The sequence below is a fragment of the Dufourea novaeangliae genome, unplaced genomic scaffold (assembly GCF_001272555.1).
Source record: "Dufourea novaeangliae isolate 0120121106 unplaced genomic scaffold, ASM127255v1 scaffold110, whole genome shotgun sequence".
Lineage (NCBI taxonomy): Eukaryota > Metazoa > Arthropoda > Insecta > Hymenoptera > Halictidae > Dufourea > Dufourea novaeangliae.
The window spans coordinates 78113-95963 of NW_015373985.1; the positions used below are offsets into that span (position 1 = coordinate 78113).

General features: G+C 33.6%; 2 protein-coding genes across 2 annotated transcripts in view; one reads left to right on the plus strand and one right to left on the minus strand.

The window, feature by feature from the left end:
• LOC107187318 (cerebellar degeneration-related protein 2-like) overlaps window positions 1-12742 on the plus strand; it is a 28207-nt gene extending 15465 nt beyond the window's left edge. Inside the window, exons 5-7 of the mRNA XM_015575391.1 lie at window positions 3221-3444; window positions 4666-4819; window positions 10996-12742. Of these exons, the coding sequence (XP_015430877.1) occupies window positions 3221-3444; window positions 4666-4819; window positions 10996-12246 (1629 nt within the window). The 3' untranslated portion in view covers window positions 12247-12742. The remainder of the gene's footprint in view (window positions 1-3220; window positions 3445-4665; window positions 4820-10995) is intronic.
• Window positions 12743-13204: 462 nt separating this feature from the next.
• On the minus strand, window positions 13205-15946 carry LOC107187323. Its single transcript, XM_015575395.1, has 7 exons — window positions 15845-15946; window positions 14849-15267; window positions 14548-14771; window positions 14417-14472; window positions 14118-14337; window positions 13612-13820; window positions 13205-13542 (listed from the first exon to the last, which is right to left on the minus strand). Exons 1-7 carry the CDS (start codon window positions 15919-15921, stop codon window positions 13464-13466), a joined length of 1284 nt encoding a protein of 427 aa, XP_015430881.1. The 5' UTR covers window positions 15922-15946; the 3' UTR covers window positions 13205-13463.
• Window positions 15947-17851: the final 1905 nt, after the last annotated feature.

Below are 17851 nucleotides of genomic sequence, written 5' to 3' on the forward strand. Positions count from 1 at the left end.
TTGCGTGTTGCTTGCGAAACATTTCCTTCATGTTTCTTATAATGTTTTCTTAAAATACTATGCGATGTTTTGAAAGAAAAAGAATGGTTACAACTACGACACTGTACTTTATCCTCTTCTTTCTTTTCGAAGCAATTCCATTTCCACGAACTTCTATGATGGACCTCTGTCATTGTTGCCTCGTGTTCGTTATCAGAGATTCCACTAAAAGAACTATTAAATGACACCGATGCTTCATCCATTGTACAACTTGATTTGTAATTTGAATTTTAAATTTTAAATTCTATATAAATTCCAGTTTATTATCCGGCCTTTTTATATCTTTTATAGCGTTTCTGCTCACTATATTCTTGCTTTGGTTGTTTCTTAAAACTAATTGATTGTTACCGTCATCGTTATTTCAGTTCCCTTGACGATTGAAACAAAATCGGTTCCTTCGCCTTTATGCTCTGCACGGTACGTTGGCGTACAAAATCACTCATACGCTGAGTATTGTATTTTACGAATTTGAAGTATTTAGAACTTATTAAAGATATGTCAGTTCGTTGAAATTTAATATATTTAATGTTAGAACACGCTATCAAAATTAATGCTTTGAGATTATCTCTATGAAAAAATAGGAGAATTTGTTGAATACGCTATTGATAATTAGGGCAGTATCAAATTAATATTAAAATATCTTAATGTGTTTAATAAAGCTACACTTATATAGTATAGTATATGTTACTTACAAGTTACTGAGATACGATTACAGTAGATACATACCTATTTAATGTAAAAGACTATATTCTTCTTTAAAAATATGTTACTGCTATGGAAATCAAACTAACTACAAAATGAAAAATCAGAGACACACCACGGACCAAAAAGTACTATCCCCTTCTATATTTTCTAATATGTGCGTACTGTAAACAAATAAATACTTTATTGTAAACAATATACGTATCACAAGAATTTGAAGACACGGATCCGACCATTTGGTGGAACTATCAAAACGCATTTTTTCTATATGTTGAAAGTTTTAAAGTCGTAGTTGTACAAACAAAGTAAATGAAATATAATATTAAGGACTTGGTGTTAATTTCATTATTGTTAACACGCTAACCGCCATCGTGGTCATAGATAACCGGCACAACCGAACTCAATAAAATTGCGTAAAATCCGCAAACAATAACGTTTATAATTTTGCAAATACAATGAATATTAGAATGGTAGTTGAAAACAATAAGTGCAAACATGAACATGTTGCACAATATATGTATATAATCAACTTGTGAAATATTTTTTTATATGATTCTCATGGGCAATCACTCTTTAGCGCTGAAAACACAACCAGCAGAAACACGCTCGGCAGTGAACGTGTTAAACATAAAAGCCTCGAGGTTCGGGGCTCGAGCCTCGCCTACTCAAAGCCTTGAAACTCGAGCCTCGAGCCTCGACGACTCGAGCCTTGGAGCTCGAGCCTTGAGCCTCGAGCTTCATATGATTGTAGCCTTAAAGACTGAGTCTATACTCTAAGCTTTGTAGCTTCGAAGACTCGAGCTTTATACAACACTATTCATACATATTCAAAGACATACTTTCTCACGCTAGATGTATATTACAATCAAAAAAACACATAAACATAAATTAGCATGCCCAATAACAAATCAAAGAAATACAAATAAAAACTATATACTGTATAAAGTCTGTGGGAATTGTTACTATTCTGGGTATTCCTCCTTTCACCCGATATTTAAAATTTGTAACTGAAATGTGGACTGTAGTTCTAGGGTTAAAGTGGAGATTTATTAGATCTTCCAATAAGTAATCCATTACAGTAAGACCTCGATTATGCAAACTGATAAAAACAAAAAATTATTATTTATTACACAATATGCATATGTGTACATATAGTCTTAACAAACAATCATTTAAAATGTGTTTCTGCCGTGCATAGAAGTTCGGATAACAGAACGCTGGATTAAGCGATAAACGGTGTCCAGATAATTGAAGATCTACCGTATACCCAATCAAATTCAGTACTTTTTTTCTGGGAAATCAGAAACCTATGGCCACTTTAGTCATACTTGTTCTTGTCCTTCAAAGCTTTTTATTATTTTTAAAAACGAACAGGGCAGAAACATGTTTTGAATTCAAACTGTCACAGTTTATTAGAACGCAATACTGACCTACTTGTTGATACATAAATAGTTATGCATTGTTTAGTCAATTGATATATTTTAAATACACATACAGTACGAGGTAGAGGTGCGAGTATCGGTTACGATAAATTTTCGATATCTTATTCGTACTTACCAATAATTCAATAATATCCTTAAGATATCGTAACAAAATCATTTAAAATTTAATTATTTCTATTGGGACTTACATATTATAAATATAAACATAACACATACATATATTTTTCTCGAAATTATACATCGTTAAAAAATATTAAAATATTCATAGATATTCAATAAATATGAGTAGGTACAGGAGCCAATTTTGATAAAGTACAAAAAAGTAAAATCAAATATTGATTCCAATTTTGCATCAATAAAACATAAATTGGGCACTTTAATATTTTTAACGATGTAATTTCGAGAGAAATACATGTGTGTGTTATATTTATATTTATAATATATAACTTACAATATACACATAAATACACCAAAATTCTTTCAGATAGGAGAACAAAATTACAGCCAAAATACACTATAATATGTTGTCCGTAATAAGTTAAAATAAAAATAAATAGATTTTAAATGATTTTATTACAATTAATGCGTTGCAGTCTACCTCAGTCGTGATATTTTAACGACATTATCGATATATCGAAATATCGATAATATTTCGATATTGTCGACATTTATCGATAACATTTCGATATTGTCGACATTTATCGACAACATTTCGATATTGTAGATATTTATTGAAAACATTTCAGTATTATCAACATTTATCGATAACTTTACCGATAATGTAGATTCATGTATACACTCTCAATACTCGAGTATTTAGCACTCAAAGGCTAACGTCGTGTAAAATTTATTACAGGGTGTCCCAAAAATCTCATAATCTCCACGTTTCCGTTTAGTATGCCCGCATCTGGGACTTTGTTCGTTTTCAATAGCGATTCACGCGTATTGTAAATCCAACAGTTAACAGTCCGACGAACCGTAATTAGAAAGGTTTATGGCGGGGTCAGGCCATATGAAGTCATGAAAATGTTTTTCAGAACGCTGCCCCACCTGAAGAAGAAGTGACCGATCTGATGAGACAGCTGCAAGAGGCGCGGAGTCAAAGGGCAAGGGAACAAAAAAAGGTGACGGAGATTGGACAACAACTGGCGTCTTTGCTTCAGGAGAACAATGCTCTGGAGGAACAGATAAATATTTGGCGGAGCAAAGCCCAGGATGTGAAAAACCTACAAGAGGAAATAAACGCGCTCGAGGAAGTCAGGTACGTTTCGTGAAAATTCATTCCTTTTCTTTTAATGTTGCAACAAATACATTCTTAGAGTATTTGTAAATTAAGTAAAGAATGTTGCAACAAAGTGACTTTAAAAGTATTTGTAAGTTAAATAAAAATGTTGCAACAAAATAACTGAGAGTATTTTTAAATTGAATAAAAAATGTTGCAACAAAATGATTTTCAAGAGTATTTGTAATCTATATTTACAACGTGGAAGATTTTCTACGATTACTTTTTAAATAATCGTGTATTATTTTGTAATGTGTTTACTGATTTATTTACTGATTTATTTATGAATAAATATTGAATTTATATTATAACGAATAAATATTAAATTTAAATTAAATTTATCTGCGAATAAATCAATAATTACACAATTTAAAAGAAATTAGAATCTTCTTTTTTATTTGGAGGATCATTAAAAAGCTGTTTGTACCTTTAATAGTTGATTAAAAGTTGTATAATACTTCAATAGAATAAAGTAACAATAATTGAGTTTAAAACCAGTTTAACACTTTCCGCGAATACAACGTTTGTTGCTAATTTTATGTAAATGTTCAGTGTTCACAGAAGGAAAATGAAATATTTTACTTACTACAATATTATATGAAACGCATAAAGGGTTTTTCAAAAAGCTCCAAAAATAATAAAATTAATCCTAAGTGAATTGTATGAACAAGTAGTAATGTGATTTATCAATTATTAATGAATACACGTGTATAAATAATTAAGAAAGGACAAATTAACTGCAAATAATAACTTAATTTAGTTAATTTAATTTTAATTAATTGCAATAATTCTTAGAGTTATCTGTATTCTCATAAGAAACTTTACTGATCGATTTTTACGAGATTCTTTTATTGTAATAAACTTCACGCACAAAATATTCCTGTAAATTTTGTAACTTTCTATTAGAAATAATCTATATGACACTAAAATCTAATTTTCTCGAAACACATGACATAAATGTAAATATTCAACATAATATCGGCCAAGAGATATTTCTTTTAATCTACATTTTCTACATTTCCTTCTAAAAATTGACATTTCAGTACTCCACATTGACAAATTAATAGTAAACACTTTTTTAACTTACATAGATTACAATTATATTATATTAGTGCTATTTTATATAAAAATAAATTCGAACAATTAAAAGGACATAAGCTTTAAAATTTATATTGTCAAAAAAAAATGGAATTCTTCTAGACGAGGGCAGTTATGCGGACGATGTTTGCGAGGTATAGAGACAAAAACGCACGATGAAATTTCGGTGATGTTGGATCAGGAGGAATACGACGACATCAGTATGGCCGAATCGCTAATAAACGACAGTCAACGCGATACCGAGTCATTAACGCAGGTAAATTGTTTTGCTCATTTTTACAATGACTGTTTCATGGAAAGCTGCATACGCATGAAACGTTTTCTTTTGTTCGTTCTCCTATAAACGGTTTCAGACGGCGCGTGGTTCAGCAAGCCTGCCCCTTTATCGATAAATAATGACAAAAGAAATATACTTTATTACTTTTTTTTATACTTAATTACTTTATTAAAAGAAAGTCTTTTGTCGAACTGTGGTCATTCGACAAGCCTATGTATTCTCGATACTAAAACGGCCACGGTTCGATAATTTATATAGGATGTCCCATAATATGTGGGATCTACTTTCAGGTATCCCTGGAAGTAGATCGATCGATTCAGCATTCGAAATCAATGAAAAATGTTCATATAAATGTCATATGAATTACATTAAGCATTAGTTTCGAACAATAATTATGTGCATTGTTATATAGGGTGAGTCAATATGAACTACTATCTAAAATAACTGATTACTTATTAGTTGTATCAGAAAATGTTTAAATGAATTATGTAGCATTTTAAGGGCACATCGGATAGATACAATTTGATTTCATTCTTATCTTACTTTTTATTAAATATCACGGTGTTCTTGCGTTTTTTGTTATTAAAAAAAGACGCATTGACCTTGAAAAAACTCAAGGTCACCTTCATATTTAAAAGAAAATAAGATATAAAACAATCAAATTGTATCCATCCGATGCCATCCTTTAAAATGCTGCATAATTCACTAAAACATTTTTTGATACACTGAATAGATAACGAGTTATTTTAGATAATGATTCTTATTGACTCACCCTGTATATTGGTATATTATGTATGCATAATGTGTCATACAGATTATGGGACACTCTGTATAATATTTCGCCACCACTTATCGATGAAGTGACAGACTCGACGCCGTCTGAGGCCGCATTAACTGTGCTTCTATGACATTTATTTTCTGCTTTTCGAGCTGCTTTTAGGGCCTGTTCACACAAGATATTCACTCTCTAACCGCCGGTTTCCGGTATATACACACTCGCACATTTTTTATCTTCTGTAATAACAAAACTGTTAAGTAACAGTTGTTGTGACAATCGATCAATTAACACGTTGGCTGCCATGTGACACGCCGGCGGGTCATACCCTATCAGGCCCACAGTGCCGCCGTAAAGCTGCGTCTACACTATACAGCAAAACAGTGTTACATAACAAATTGTAATATAACTTTTCTATGCAACGTGTTTTTATAACTTGTTACAAGATACCTTTGGACAAATCTGTAACAAGTTTGTATAACTTATTTTCGAATCCCATTATTAAAAATGGTATTACACATAATGGATAACATATAAATTGCTATACAACACGAAAAATGTTATGTAACATCATGTATATAACATTTTCCTTTTTGTTTTTCTAACAAGGTTTGTAACTTTGCTATATAACATGTTATGCTACATAGTGTAGACATTTTCTAGTATTTTGTTGTTTCAAAAGTTACAATATAAAATAAATTGTTCTTACGGTTTTAAAAATGTTTGTTTTCCACTAAAGTCAATTGACTTTACGGTTTCTTTTAATTTGATTGAACAAGGGAGTAATGAAGATGTACTTTTATTGCTGTACTATGGTTTGATATGTTGGCACATGGGGAAAGAAAAGTAAAATCAGCTCCAACAGCCAATGTGTTGATATTGAAAATATGGGAACATTTCAAATTCCGTCATACTTTGATACTTTTCATTTGATATATTTTTATGATTTCGTAGCTAATTGGTTAATATAATGCACACAAAGCATAGAAGATTAGATACTATGTGAATCACGTGTTTCGATGTATTAGGTCGTTTCAGATGTTAGCGTTTTTAAGGATGAGTGAATTTCAGATCAGACATCAGTCATAATTCACGGAACTGTCATTCTCATTACGATTTTTACTTTATCTTAGAATAAAACATCATGTGCAGTGCTTCGATAGTTACTCAGTCAGTCAAACCTACACAGCCAGGTTTTGTGCAACGTCTGTTATAAGCTTTTGTAACCAGAATGACTACAGATTTGAGGTAGGATCTGCTGTAAACAATTTGTGCACAGATTGGCGGCCGATTAAGGGCAGATTCTGTAACAAATTATAAGTTGATGTAAGTCAGTTAGCCTGGGTTTGGTTGCAAGATCTGCCGCCAATCTGCTTCACGACTCTGTCAACCGAGTCTACTTGCAAAACCCAAGCCAAATGCGGAAAAAGATGGCTATGGATTTGTAGACAGATTTTGTCACAATTTGCTGCCAATCTGCACTCAACTGGTTATCGAGGTATATTCGTGTACTAGAAGTTATTAACATTTTTCTTCCCTCGAAGTAATACCTATCTCCACACAATATGTTTCCCAATCGATTTTTTATTATTTTGATAAAAGTATACGTCTCTTAAGTTTGTTTCTTATTAAAAGATATCGATAGCCTCAATCAAATTCATTTCAACGATAACGCAAATATTGAATATAATCCATGGAGGGACATTTGACAGTTCATAGAGATGCAACTAAATTTACAAATGCGTTAAACGTGCCGCAAAGTTTTTTCAACAAAACCCGTAGACTTATGAAACGACTTAATAGAAACGCAAAGATAGATCCTAGGAGATGTATATTAAATTCTGGCTAATAGAATATTGAACACGATCTCTACCAGTGTAGTGCCACACATCATTGGTTTACCAGAAGAATGACACCGAAGAAAAATTAATTTTTCAGGACATATCGGTTTGAAATTCATTGCGATACAAAATTAGTAATTAACCATGTTGCAGTGAAACGGATTTTTTTTTACAATTTAGCTAATAGTCTTTGGATTTTGAGGATCTCTAATAAAATATTGTTTATCTAGTGTTTACTATTTACAGAAAAGAGTTAAAAGTAAAACAAATTTGCCTAATAAGAAGAGTGTCACGAGTGCTCTCTAGTGGAGAGTACGTAAAATTTAGAAGTAATGCTCTTTCAGACCAAAATGTATCAGTTACAGTGAATTTTTGCAGATATGTATCTTATTGTTAGTTACACACGTATAACTGAAATAATTTCACGAATTTTTCATTCATCTTTTTTACATTTCAAAATAATCTTTGTATTATTCATTGTCTCTCTTGGGTACTCTTTAATGTCTAATTAAGAAAGAAAGTACTCTGGCGATCAATTTCAAAATAAAATAGCAGCAACGTGCTTTTAATCCTCCAAGCAACGCCGTTTATGGTAGTCATGACTGTATTTATTTATGCAAATTCAAATTTTTATAGACATACTTATGAAAATTGGGTATTCATTCGTTTATCTAAAGAAAGTTTTGTGGTTAACATAAACTAAAATCTTTATTAAATCCGACGAAAATTTTCACTTTATTGTGTTCTGCACTAAATAAATAAATCATTTTCCAATAATTATTTTCAAAACAGAAACTTAAACTCATTCATATTTGTAAAAGAAGGCTGCACAATTGATCAGAAATCATTTTCTGTCCAAACTAACATAAGACTAAGCTAGCACATGACGCCTTGAAGACGTCCATTTTACGGCTATTTTACGTCCAATGCGTCTTTAAGCCGTCTTCAAGGCGTCATTAGGCGTCATGTGCTATCCGGGGATAGAATAAATTGAAATAACACGGGGAAATGGGAAACTAAAAAAATGATGGCGAAAACAGGAGATGAAAAATGTGAAACTTGAAACCGGAAACCCGGTAAAAAGCCACCGAATGAATGGTATAAAAACTCCTTTCCTTTTGTAATATGTATATGCTTCGAGTGCAGTTTCGTGAATGGATGATTACTTGTGAAGGGCTTAAAGTTTTAAGCTATAAATTTTATTTGCTTTAGGGGAGACTCGCAAGAAAGATTATGAAACCGAAGGCAAAATATGAGAATAGAGAATTTCATTCCCCGTTATGGACCACTTTCGCGTATATATGGAAGGCACCGTCGTTGATTTTTGTTTTTTTCCACACGATATGCTATATAAAAAACGAGTGCGTCATACCGTTGTTGTTGAAACCATTTCGGATACCAATCTTCATTCTGAAAAAAGTTCTCACGCTGAAAGATCGCAAAAAACTGCTCTAGAATCGTTTCATTAAAAATGTTTGAGATTTAAAAGTAAAACCAGAGAAATCACTCGATGCATGGACGTAGTAAGATTATCTGTTTGCATTTCATAAATCGAACGCTATGTTGAGCAAATTTGAACAATTTTCGTTCCGACACTTTTTCTACAGTAGACACTGAAATGCTCGTTTAAAACTTTCTCTGAGTTGGTAATAATTAAACATGACGATTTTGCTGAATGATTTCGCTGTTTAAGACAATTAGGACAATATATGTTAGAATTGTTTTTAATTAAGCTCTAAGTTGTTCCGTTGTTGTTGAACGAAAGCAATAATTGTTTGTTTCGTATCTATTATAGTTTGTAGTTTCTGAATTAAGCAACACTTTCCGTTCGAAATTCCTATCTTTATTCTGGTATTTACTAGATTCGAAAAATCAGTTTGAAAACACATCAAAATGGTAAACACAGTGGTTAATCGCAACGAAAGTTAGCAAAATGGTATGATATAGATAAAAGAGTACGAAACTTACGACTTACATTATTAGGAAATAATAACGAATCTAATACATCGTAAATTAACGAAAATAATGTTAGATTCATTCGGTTGAAATGATTTGTATGAAAGTTATACATAAAAATTATCCATTTTTGCACGTAGATCATAAGAACAGTAGTAGAATTTTTACGAATTATACATATTATGCGTCGTCGAGAAAAAGAAAATGATTAATTTCCAAAGAAATAAGAAGACTGCGATGAATTAACGATTTAGAGTTGTCGTATCCCTTAGTATAATCGTTCGTGATAATCGTGTAAAATTTAAGTAGATTGGACTTTTGGTGATGCTGCTATTTTTTTCTTCTTTAGAGTTAAGTTTGCCTTACCGTGATTATCCGTGATGTTTGTTCGTTCGACTTGAAGCATGACCGAATATTGTTAGCGTATCTAGTCGAGGTATTTGTTAAATATTGTGTTGTACGGTGTAAGTGCCAGATTTATATGATCTTAAATAAAGCATATTTTTTCAATAAACTATGTCACATTCATTTATTTAATATCCTATAAATCTGGCGTTTTCCTCACCTATGATCCGATTATCCCTGCTTTCTTTAATACCACTAAAATGTTCATAATTGACTCACACTATTCGTTTGATTTCATGCAACTACATAGTGTATTTAAATCTAGATTACATTCATTAATTCTCGAATTTAATAATGGAAATCCAGGGAACTTGGAACTTATATAATAAATATTGAATATGAAGTCCTTTTGAACAAACTTTAAATTATTCAGCAGTCTAATGAGTAGTTCGTCTTTATTTGGAGGAAAATTTGTTCGAGTTACTTAAATATGCGTATGAACAACAATATTATTAACAACAATAATACAAGAGTATGAAAAATAACATATTTTACAACTTAATATTATTATTATAATTGAAGTTCATAGTTCATTTATTTTAATTTCCTTTTAACAATCATTAAAAATTCCATCTATATAAACACAAGAAATTATTCGAGTAAAGCAGATAACAATTCATTGGAGATGTTGATAGAAATTTCACTTGAATTATTATTAAATATTGGTTACAGTGAAAACTTTTAAGTTTGAAGTGTATTTAATAAGTATCTCTGCTAAGTATAATTCAAAATCACTCAAATAATCTTCGACTCTGCAAACCATTTAACTAATAAAATTCTATTATTTTACCGTCGTAATTTAAAAAATACAGTTGCCTTCAATTATTTTCTTACTTTATAAGTTGCATCTAAAAAGTTTTTAACAAGTTACAATATGACATTGGGGTTAAAATAATCTTTTCCACAAATATTATCGAAATTACCATGGGGGTAGCCAGGTTATCAGTCGGGGAAGGCAAAATGTAAGGTAAATTTCACAATATTATTTTCCTCCTCTGGGGGAGAGGGCAAACTCCTATTTTTTCCCTTCTAGGATATGGCAATGGTCCCTTTTTTCCCTCCAGAGAGGGGGGGGGGGTACGGGGCAAGTGCCTTCCTGGCTACGCCTATAGAAATTACATTCCTTAACTTTTCGCATTAATAGTAACCTTCAAACATAAAAATATGTCTTCTTGCAGGACTCGAATCACGAAGAGGTCAGTTCCAACGACCCAAAGAATCCCTACAGAGTGCTCGTGGAGAAGTACCAAGCCCTATTGGAAGTCCAAAGACGCTCAACGTCCCGACGAAAGGATGGCGTGCCCTGCATGTCGCTGCAAGAGGAGCTCGAAATGTCGGGCGAGTTCAATAATTTCCAAAGTTCGACATTAGAAGCGGAACTGCACCAAGATACGACGAAATCCGTCGTCGGTATGAACGGTACGCGTGGCAAGACCGAGATCTGCGGTAAGAAACCGTTCTCCGCTACTCCCACAGACTTCTCCGAGGCGGAAACATTGTCTTCCGGTTTCCTGGACGAGACGAGCAACAAAATGACGCAAACCGATGGAAGGCCTGGCTCGTTCCTATGTTCGATTGCTGACGGTGAAGACTGCAAGTTTAGCATTTACGACGATAACAGCCCGTTTGAAAGTAGATTCCGGAAAACGCCCGAGTACAGACAATTGTTCAGCGAGATATTCAGCGTTCTTAAACGAGCGGCCGAAGCGAAGGACGAAGGCGAAAAACTGCCGCTGTTGGACGATTCCGCGAGCACAACCGTCTCGCAACCGCAGTCCTCGATATTGGCGCACGAGGATCTGCCCAGTGAAACCACGGACGACAATCAGAGTGTCGTTTCCTCTGTCGTGGCCTCAGTCGTGTCCGAGCCACCGTACAGAGTGAAGAGCTCGATCTTAACCAATTCGTTGAACAAACGACACAACGAGTCCGAATCACACGAACAGGGTAAACACGGAAAGGTCGACGGCAAGAAACACGGAAACCGTCTGGATTATTTGAGCGCCAGCGTGCACGTCGCGAAGAAGTCGTCGAGGAAACATTTGAACAGACGGCTGTTGCACAACGAAAGGGCAACGACACCTGACGTGATTCCAACGACAAATCCTAAAATCGTCGCGCCAAAGTCGAACAGCGGCGGAAAGAAAAAGTTCCGACCGTTCAACGCCGCCGAGCAAAACGGTACAGTCTGTAACGAGTACAGTCCCACCAGCAAGACGAAAGACACGAAAGACTCGCCCCAGACTGTAAAGCAATGTAACTTGTATGCGCGCAACAATAACGATCAGCACAATAACAGTTTCGAGTACAGGGACTACAAGCCGAGCACCGCGTCGGTTGAAGTCGCCCGGTTGAAACGATTGGAAATGTCGTACGCGGAAGTACTCCGGTTGCCAAACAAATCCAAAGTGTGGAATCGTAGAAGTTAAGGGATTTTCTTAAACGAAACGATCGAGGGGGGATTTCGGAATAACAAAAAAGAGAGAGACTTTTATACGTAAGAAACATAGTCAAGTGAGATTAAGTTCAAAATTATTTGAGTTTAATGATGCGAGCGGATACTTAGAACAGGACAAGATTAAATTATTTCAGATCGTAAGATTCAGTATTGGTAATCAGTGCTAATTAAAACACATTTTGTAAATATCTATCAGAAGCGATCGCGCGTAGGCGTCTGTACTAGGACTAGGTACTAAACTATTTTACATTAATTTTTTTTATTATATTTTGTATCTTAAATTGTATATCTTTTTTTCATTGTGGATGTGAGAGGGTAACAAAGGTATACAAGCAACGTTTAATATATACTTTTCGATGATTACACGTGGTTAAATGAGCAAGACAAATTGATTCGTGTCTTGCCATTGTTCTCCCTTAGAAAATTGTAGTTGTCATGATGGAATAAAATTATTTATGTGCCATTTACTTCGTCGAATTACAATTGTCAACTACTTACTTACACTTCCCTAGGTGATCTAAGAAGACCTATCACTGAGAGGACTCGGTGCATGTCATTAATAGCATGTACTGTGTATTAGCTTTTATATTGTGTAGCTATGAACTAAACTATTGTGATTGTCTTATACCAAGCAAATAAACTCTTTAGTAGATTCTATCGCAGTAACGCCTCATCCCTTTCTAAATACATCTACGTACAGATCCCGTAGAAAGCCGCTAAACACTTTTATCTATGGAGAATTATGTTGTAAAAACTGTGAGTAATAGGTACACTGTATTTTTTATAATTCAATTTCTATGAAAAAAAGCATTTATTTTTTTCCTTCCTCGACATCTTACTTGAAACAAATTATTAGAAATTCCTAAATGTTTATAGTTTTATTAGAGTATATTAAACGTACAAGAAGCATCTTGTGTTTGTTGTTTACAGTTTAAATTCATTCACTATCGTGTTTATTCAGTTTATTTGCCGAAGCGTATTATATTTTATACAAATGAAAGATAAAATAAGTGATGTTCGGTTATTAGAAATTCCACCGAGAATAATTCCATTCTCTATACATTACGTTTTTGTTATACACTTGATTCCATCTCCCTATTTCCCGTTTTTATTTCCTTTTAAAAATATTTGGAATAAAAATCATTGCCATTAAACATGGCATTTTTGAATTAAGACTGATATATTTGATTAAGAATCATCGAACAATGCACGATGCACTGCTCCTAAACTCGGTTGTACGTAACTTGAACTAACGCTCCTCCTGGATCTGTAAACGTGCAGAGGAATAGAAATGCTTACGCACCAAAATTTTATTACTACACTACTATATACTCACTCTGTGATAGACCTAACAGCAGGTCCTGTTGGATTATTTTTTGGTCGTGGATTAACAAGGAGACATTTCATTGGATGACCATCCAATTGTCTATTATGATAAGTTTCGACAGCTTTTGTAGCATCCTTTAAGGTTTTATAAATTACTTCTGCAGTGCCTGGTCGTACTAATCTGGATACTAATAATTCTCCTACATCTTCGAATAATTCCTGAAGTAAAAGAACATTAATTTGTTTGCTTTTCCGTAACCCTAGTATACTAAACTATCGTAAAAATTACAACCTTGAACTCGCGATTCTCAGAAATCGATACAAAAAAATCAATAAAATAAACACAATGTAGGTTTCTATCTGAATAAAAATATTTTTCTAAAATATTACGTGTTTTCTTTCAGTCGTAATTTTTATGAATGATTAGTCCTAACGAAAGTAAAAAGATGGTATAGTGATATAGGGTTAAATTAATATTAAAAACGTTCAGTGAGATGAAGGAACTAATAATTGTACCTTGATATCTTCCTGTGTGACGTTTGCTTGTAAATTTGACACTACAATTCTGTAACCACTTGACTGTGACGGCGAACTAGAAGTCGGTTTGGGTCTGGATAAAACGCCCATAGTTCGTGATTTAGTTGGAATTGAATCTAATCTTGACTTTACACCCATATCTCTGTGACTTCTTGAATCATAATACTTTGGCTCCATTGGATCTTCCGCCAATATAGTACTACACAATAACATTATTGTTTGGAATTGTACATGAAAAATTTAATTGAATACTCAGATATACCAGTGATAACACGTACCGTGATTTTGTGCCAAAACTCCAGTCTTCCTTGTATGTAGGAGAGGCAGCTTTTGCCTGACAATATTAAGTATAAATACAAGTGTGAAATTTCTAGGGTGCATATACTAACTTTATTACAAAAACATTTACCATTGATGAACGTGCAATAACTTTATAGTCTCTCACTCTATCTCGCTCCCTATCAACATCAGGCTTCCGCGAAGGTACAATTCTTGTTATATTACTGCTTGTTGGTTTTACCCATGTATATGGAGATGCAGGCTTAATATTGAACACAGGAGGTGGAGGAGGTGGTGTAGGAGCATATTCATTGTTTACAGTTCTTCTTAAAGGTGCTGCTTCCATTAAATAGTCTGGAACATTCAGAGCATTAAATGATTGTATAAATACTGGATTATTATTTCAATTGCCCAAAACAAATATTTTATACCATCATTGTAATCCATACTCATGTCTCCAATATAATGAGGTTCCGCAAGTGGAGGTGGCCTATAACCGACTGCTCTTGTTGGTGGTGGCATATAATTGTTTGGAATATTTGGTGGTATAGAGTGTGGCATAATTGGAGGCATTTTATTAGTTGATAATGACAATCTTCCATTGCGACCCGTTTTTCGAGAAATTCCAGGCAATTGAACATCTACCTTTTGCAACTGAGACGCACGAATTTTATCTAACTTTAATCTCGCATCACTTTGTTTGGCAATTTCTGCTAATTTGTCTCTTGCATCTGTCAGCTTCTCCCGATTCTTTTGTATAATTTTAAACCGTGCATCTGTAATTACTTGTGAACCACGTCCTCTCACAGAACCATTTGCACGTGCACCCCTATTAATCCTCCTTCGAACGCTATATAACAAGTAATAAAATTTTATAACTGCGCTTACATAACTAAAACTATTTAATTTTCAACCTTACTTTTAAAAATAAATGTTTACCTATCATCATCAACTACAAACATTAATAACAAAGACTAATGTCAACCACCGATAAACAAGTATCAGTTACTTTAATATAATTAAATAGAAATGGTAGTTTCAAGCTTTTTTTTATTAAGTAGCAGTTAAATTTATGATAGTAGAAACTGTTTGTAACATCATTCAAAAAAATGTCATTAAGAAAAAAATTTCAATTTGGAGCATTATAACGACAATTTTAATTGGGGAAAAAGAAATTAACTTAAAAGTATTTTTATTTTCTACGTATGAAATCACTAAAGATGACTTTTGATCACTACAACTCTGGAATAATTTAAGGAGAAATACCGTGATTAAAATTATAATTTTTTACAAAAGTTGCCAGATATATAAATAGGCAATTCCCTTTGATATCTGAAGGCCCATTGTTTTTAAGGTTATACAGAAATCGATAGCACAGTAATCACCATAGAGTAAAATTTACTACTAATTTTTTTAAAGTGCCTCACCCTCCACCTTTGCTTCTCATCCCTGGTGATTTCGATTTTTTAATTATATCATCTAAACTTAGGCCCGAATCAGCCATACCGTAACAATTCGACGAATTCGACTACTCGAAACAGACGCGAATCATAAATCCAAAATTACAAACTACCTATACGTAAGACAGATCTTCATGTAACGACACGTCATCTACTGACAGCTTAAGTCATGAACTTGCATTCTGATGTTATTGATAAATTTATATAAATTACTTTAATGCATATGAAAAAAACGATTATACGTTACGATAGAAGCTTAAATTAAACATAAATTAAAAAATATGTATATATACATTATCATATATTTATATACCAGTAAACAATTCAATGTTTTGTAAAAATATTTGTGTCTTTTATATTATATTTCTATTTCTATGAATATTATTTTATTTTTTTTGCAAAGCAAAAGATTTGTTCATCTTATTCTAAATACACGAAAAGAATGAAATTCGTTTTATTTTCTGATTGGTAGAACGATGACAGAGTTTTCATTCCTACATACGAGGAATGAAAACATAAAAATGAAAAACAAAGATATAGGTTGAAATATATAAATTAAAATAAATGTAATCAATATAGACAATTATTGGAATAGTTTATATTCATCTTTCTGTTTCTGTTCACATTCATAGTTCCATCCATAGACATATATGTATAATAGACTACGTGATCTTATGGTAGGGATGAAGCGAGACCGAAGGACAGAAGTAGCGTTGGAGTCCTTCCTCTCTCGCTCGCACATCGCAGAGGATGGGGAGGAAGCGTCTGGAAGTCAATCGGAAGAAGGAATGCTGCACCACCGACTAGGTATACAATAGACCTATCATCCAATGCTTTTTTCTGTCCCACGTTCATAGGGCTGCGTAGCCCTGTTACCATTTTAGTGTCAATATCCGACGTTACCGATAAAGCATGAATTCTGAGTATTATTAGCACAAATGAAGTGTTATATATTCCATTCATATTACGTGTATCTATATGATTTTACGAGAACAAAAATATCCGATGCTTCAGTTTAAGGTAAGGGATAAATATGACAGTCATGAAACATGAAACGGAAAAGTATATATTTTTTCACTTAACTACAAGACAATTTATTCTAAATGCATCGTTAATGGACATTTTACTAATGTTACTATTTACATTTCTTGTTTTATTCGTTTTTATATCTTGCTTTACATTTGTATATTTGTAACAGATAAATTCAGAATAGATGTAGTTTCATAAATAATTTATTAAACCTACCTTTTGGCCGGCGGCTTACAATTTCCCTTGCGGGAATGCCTTATCGTAATGAGCCATCTCGTAACCGCGGGATTCCGGGAATCGGATGACGTTACGGCGTGCGAGCGAGAGCGATAGAGCGTGCCGCGGTATCGGTGCTCTCGGTCGGTCCAACGCGCTAGTGACGTTACGTCACACAGTTTATTGACCTAGCCGTGTACGCCGTACCAGGCCGTACCATCCGGTGTTTGGGTCGTTCAAGGAGGAAGGTCGTTCAAGTCGGCAAAAACAATTCAACACGAACAAACCTGCGTACGCCCAATACATAACGGCGTTAGCTTCCTCACTTTCTCGTGAGCCGTCGCGGAGGGTGGGCGTGCGTCTCATACTCGTCCTTTCTCTTGTTACTAACCCATTGTTTGTTGCAGGCATTCGACAACCATCAATTTATTTACTGTGCATATTGTTGTGTCCCCTCTCTTGTTACTAATCCCTTGTAGGTTACAGATGTCGAGAACCATTGGCTTCGATATTTATCTTCTTATGTACTGTGATTCATTTACTGTGATTTATTTACTGTGATTTATCTACTGTGCATATTATTAATTTATTTATTGTGCATATTGTTGTGTCCCCTCTCTTGTTACTAATCCTTTGTATGTTACAGATGTTCGAGAACCATTGACTTTGATATTTATTTTCTTATGTACTGTGATTCATTTACTGTGATTTATTTACTGTGCATATTAT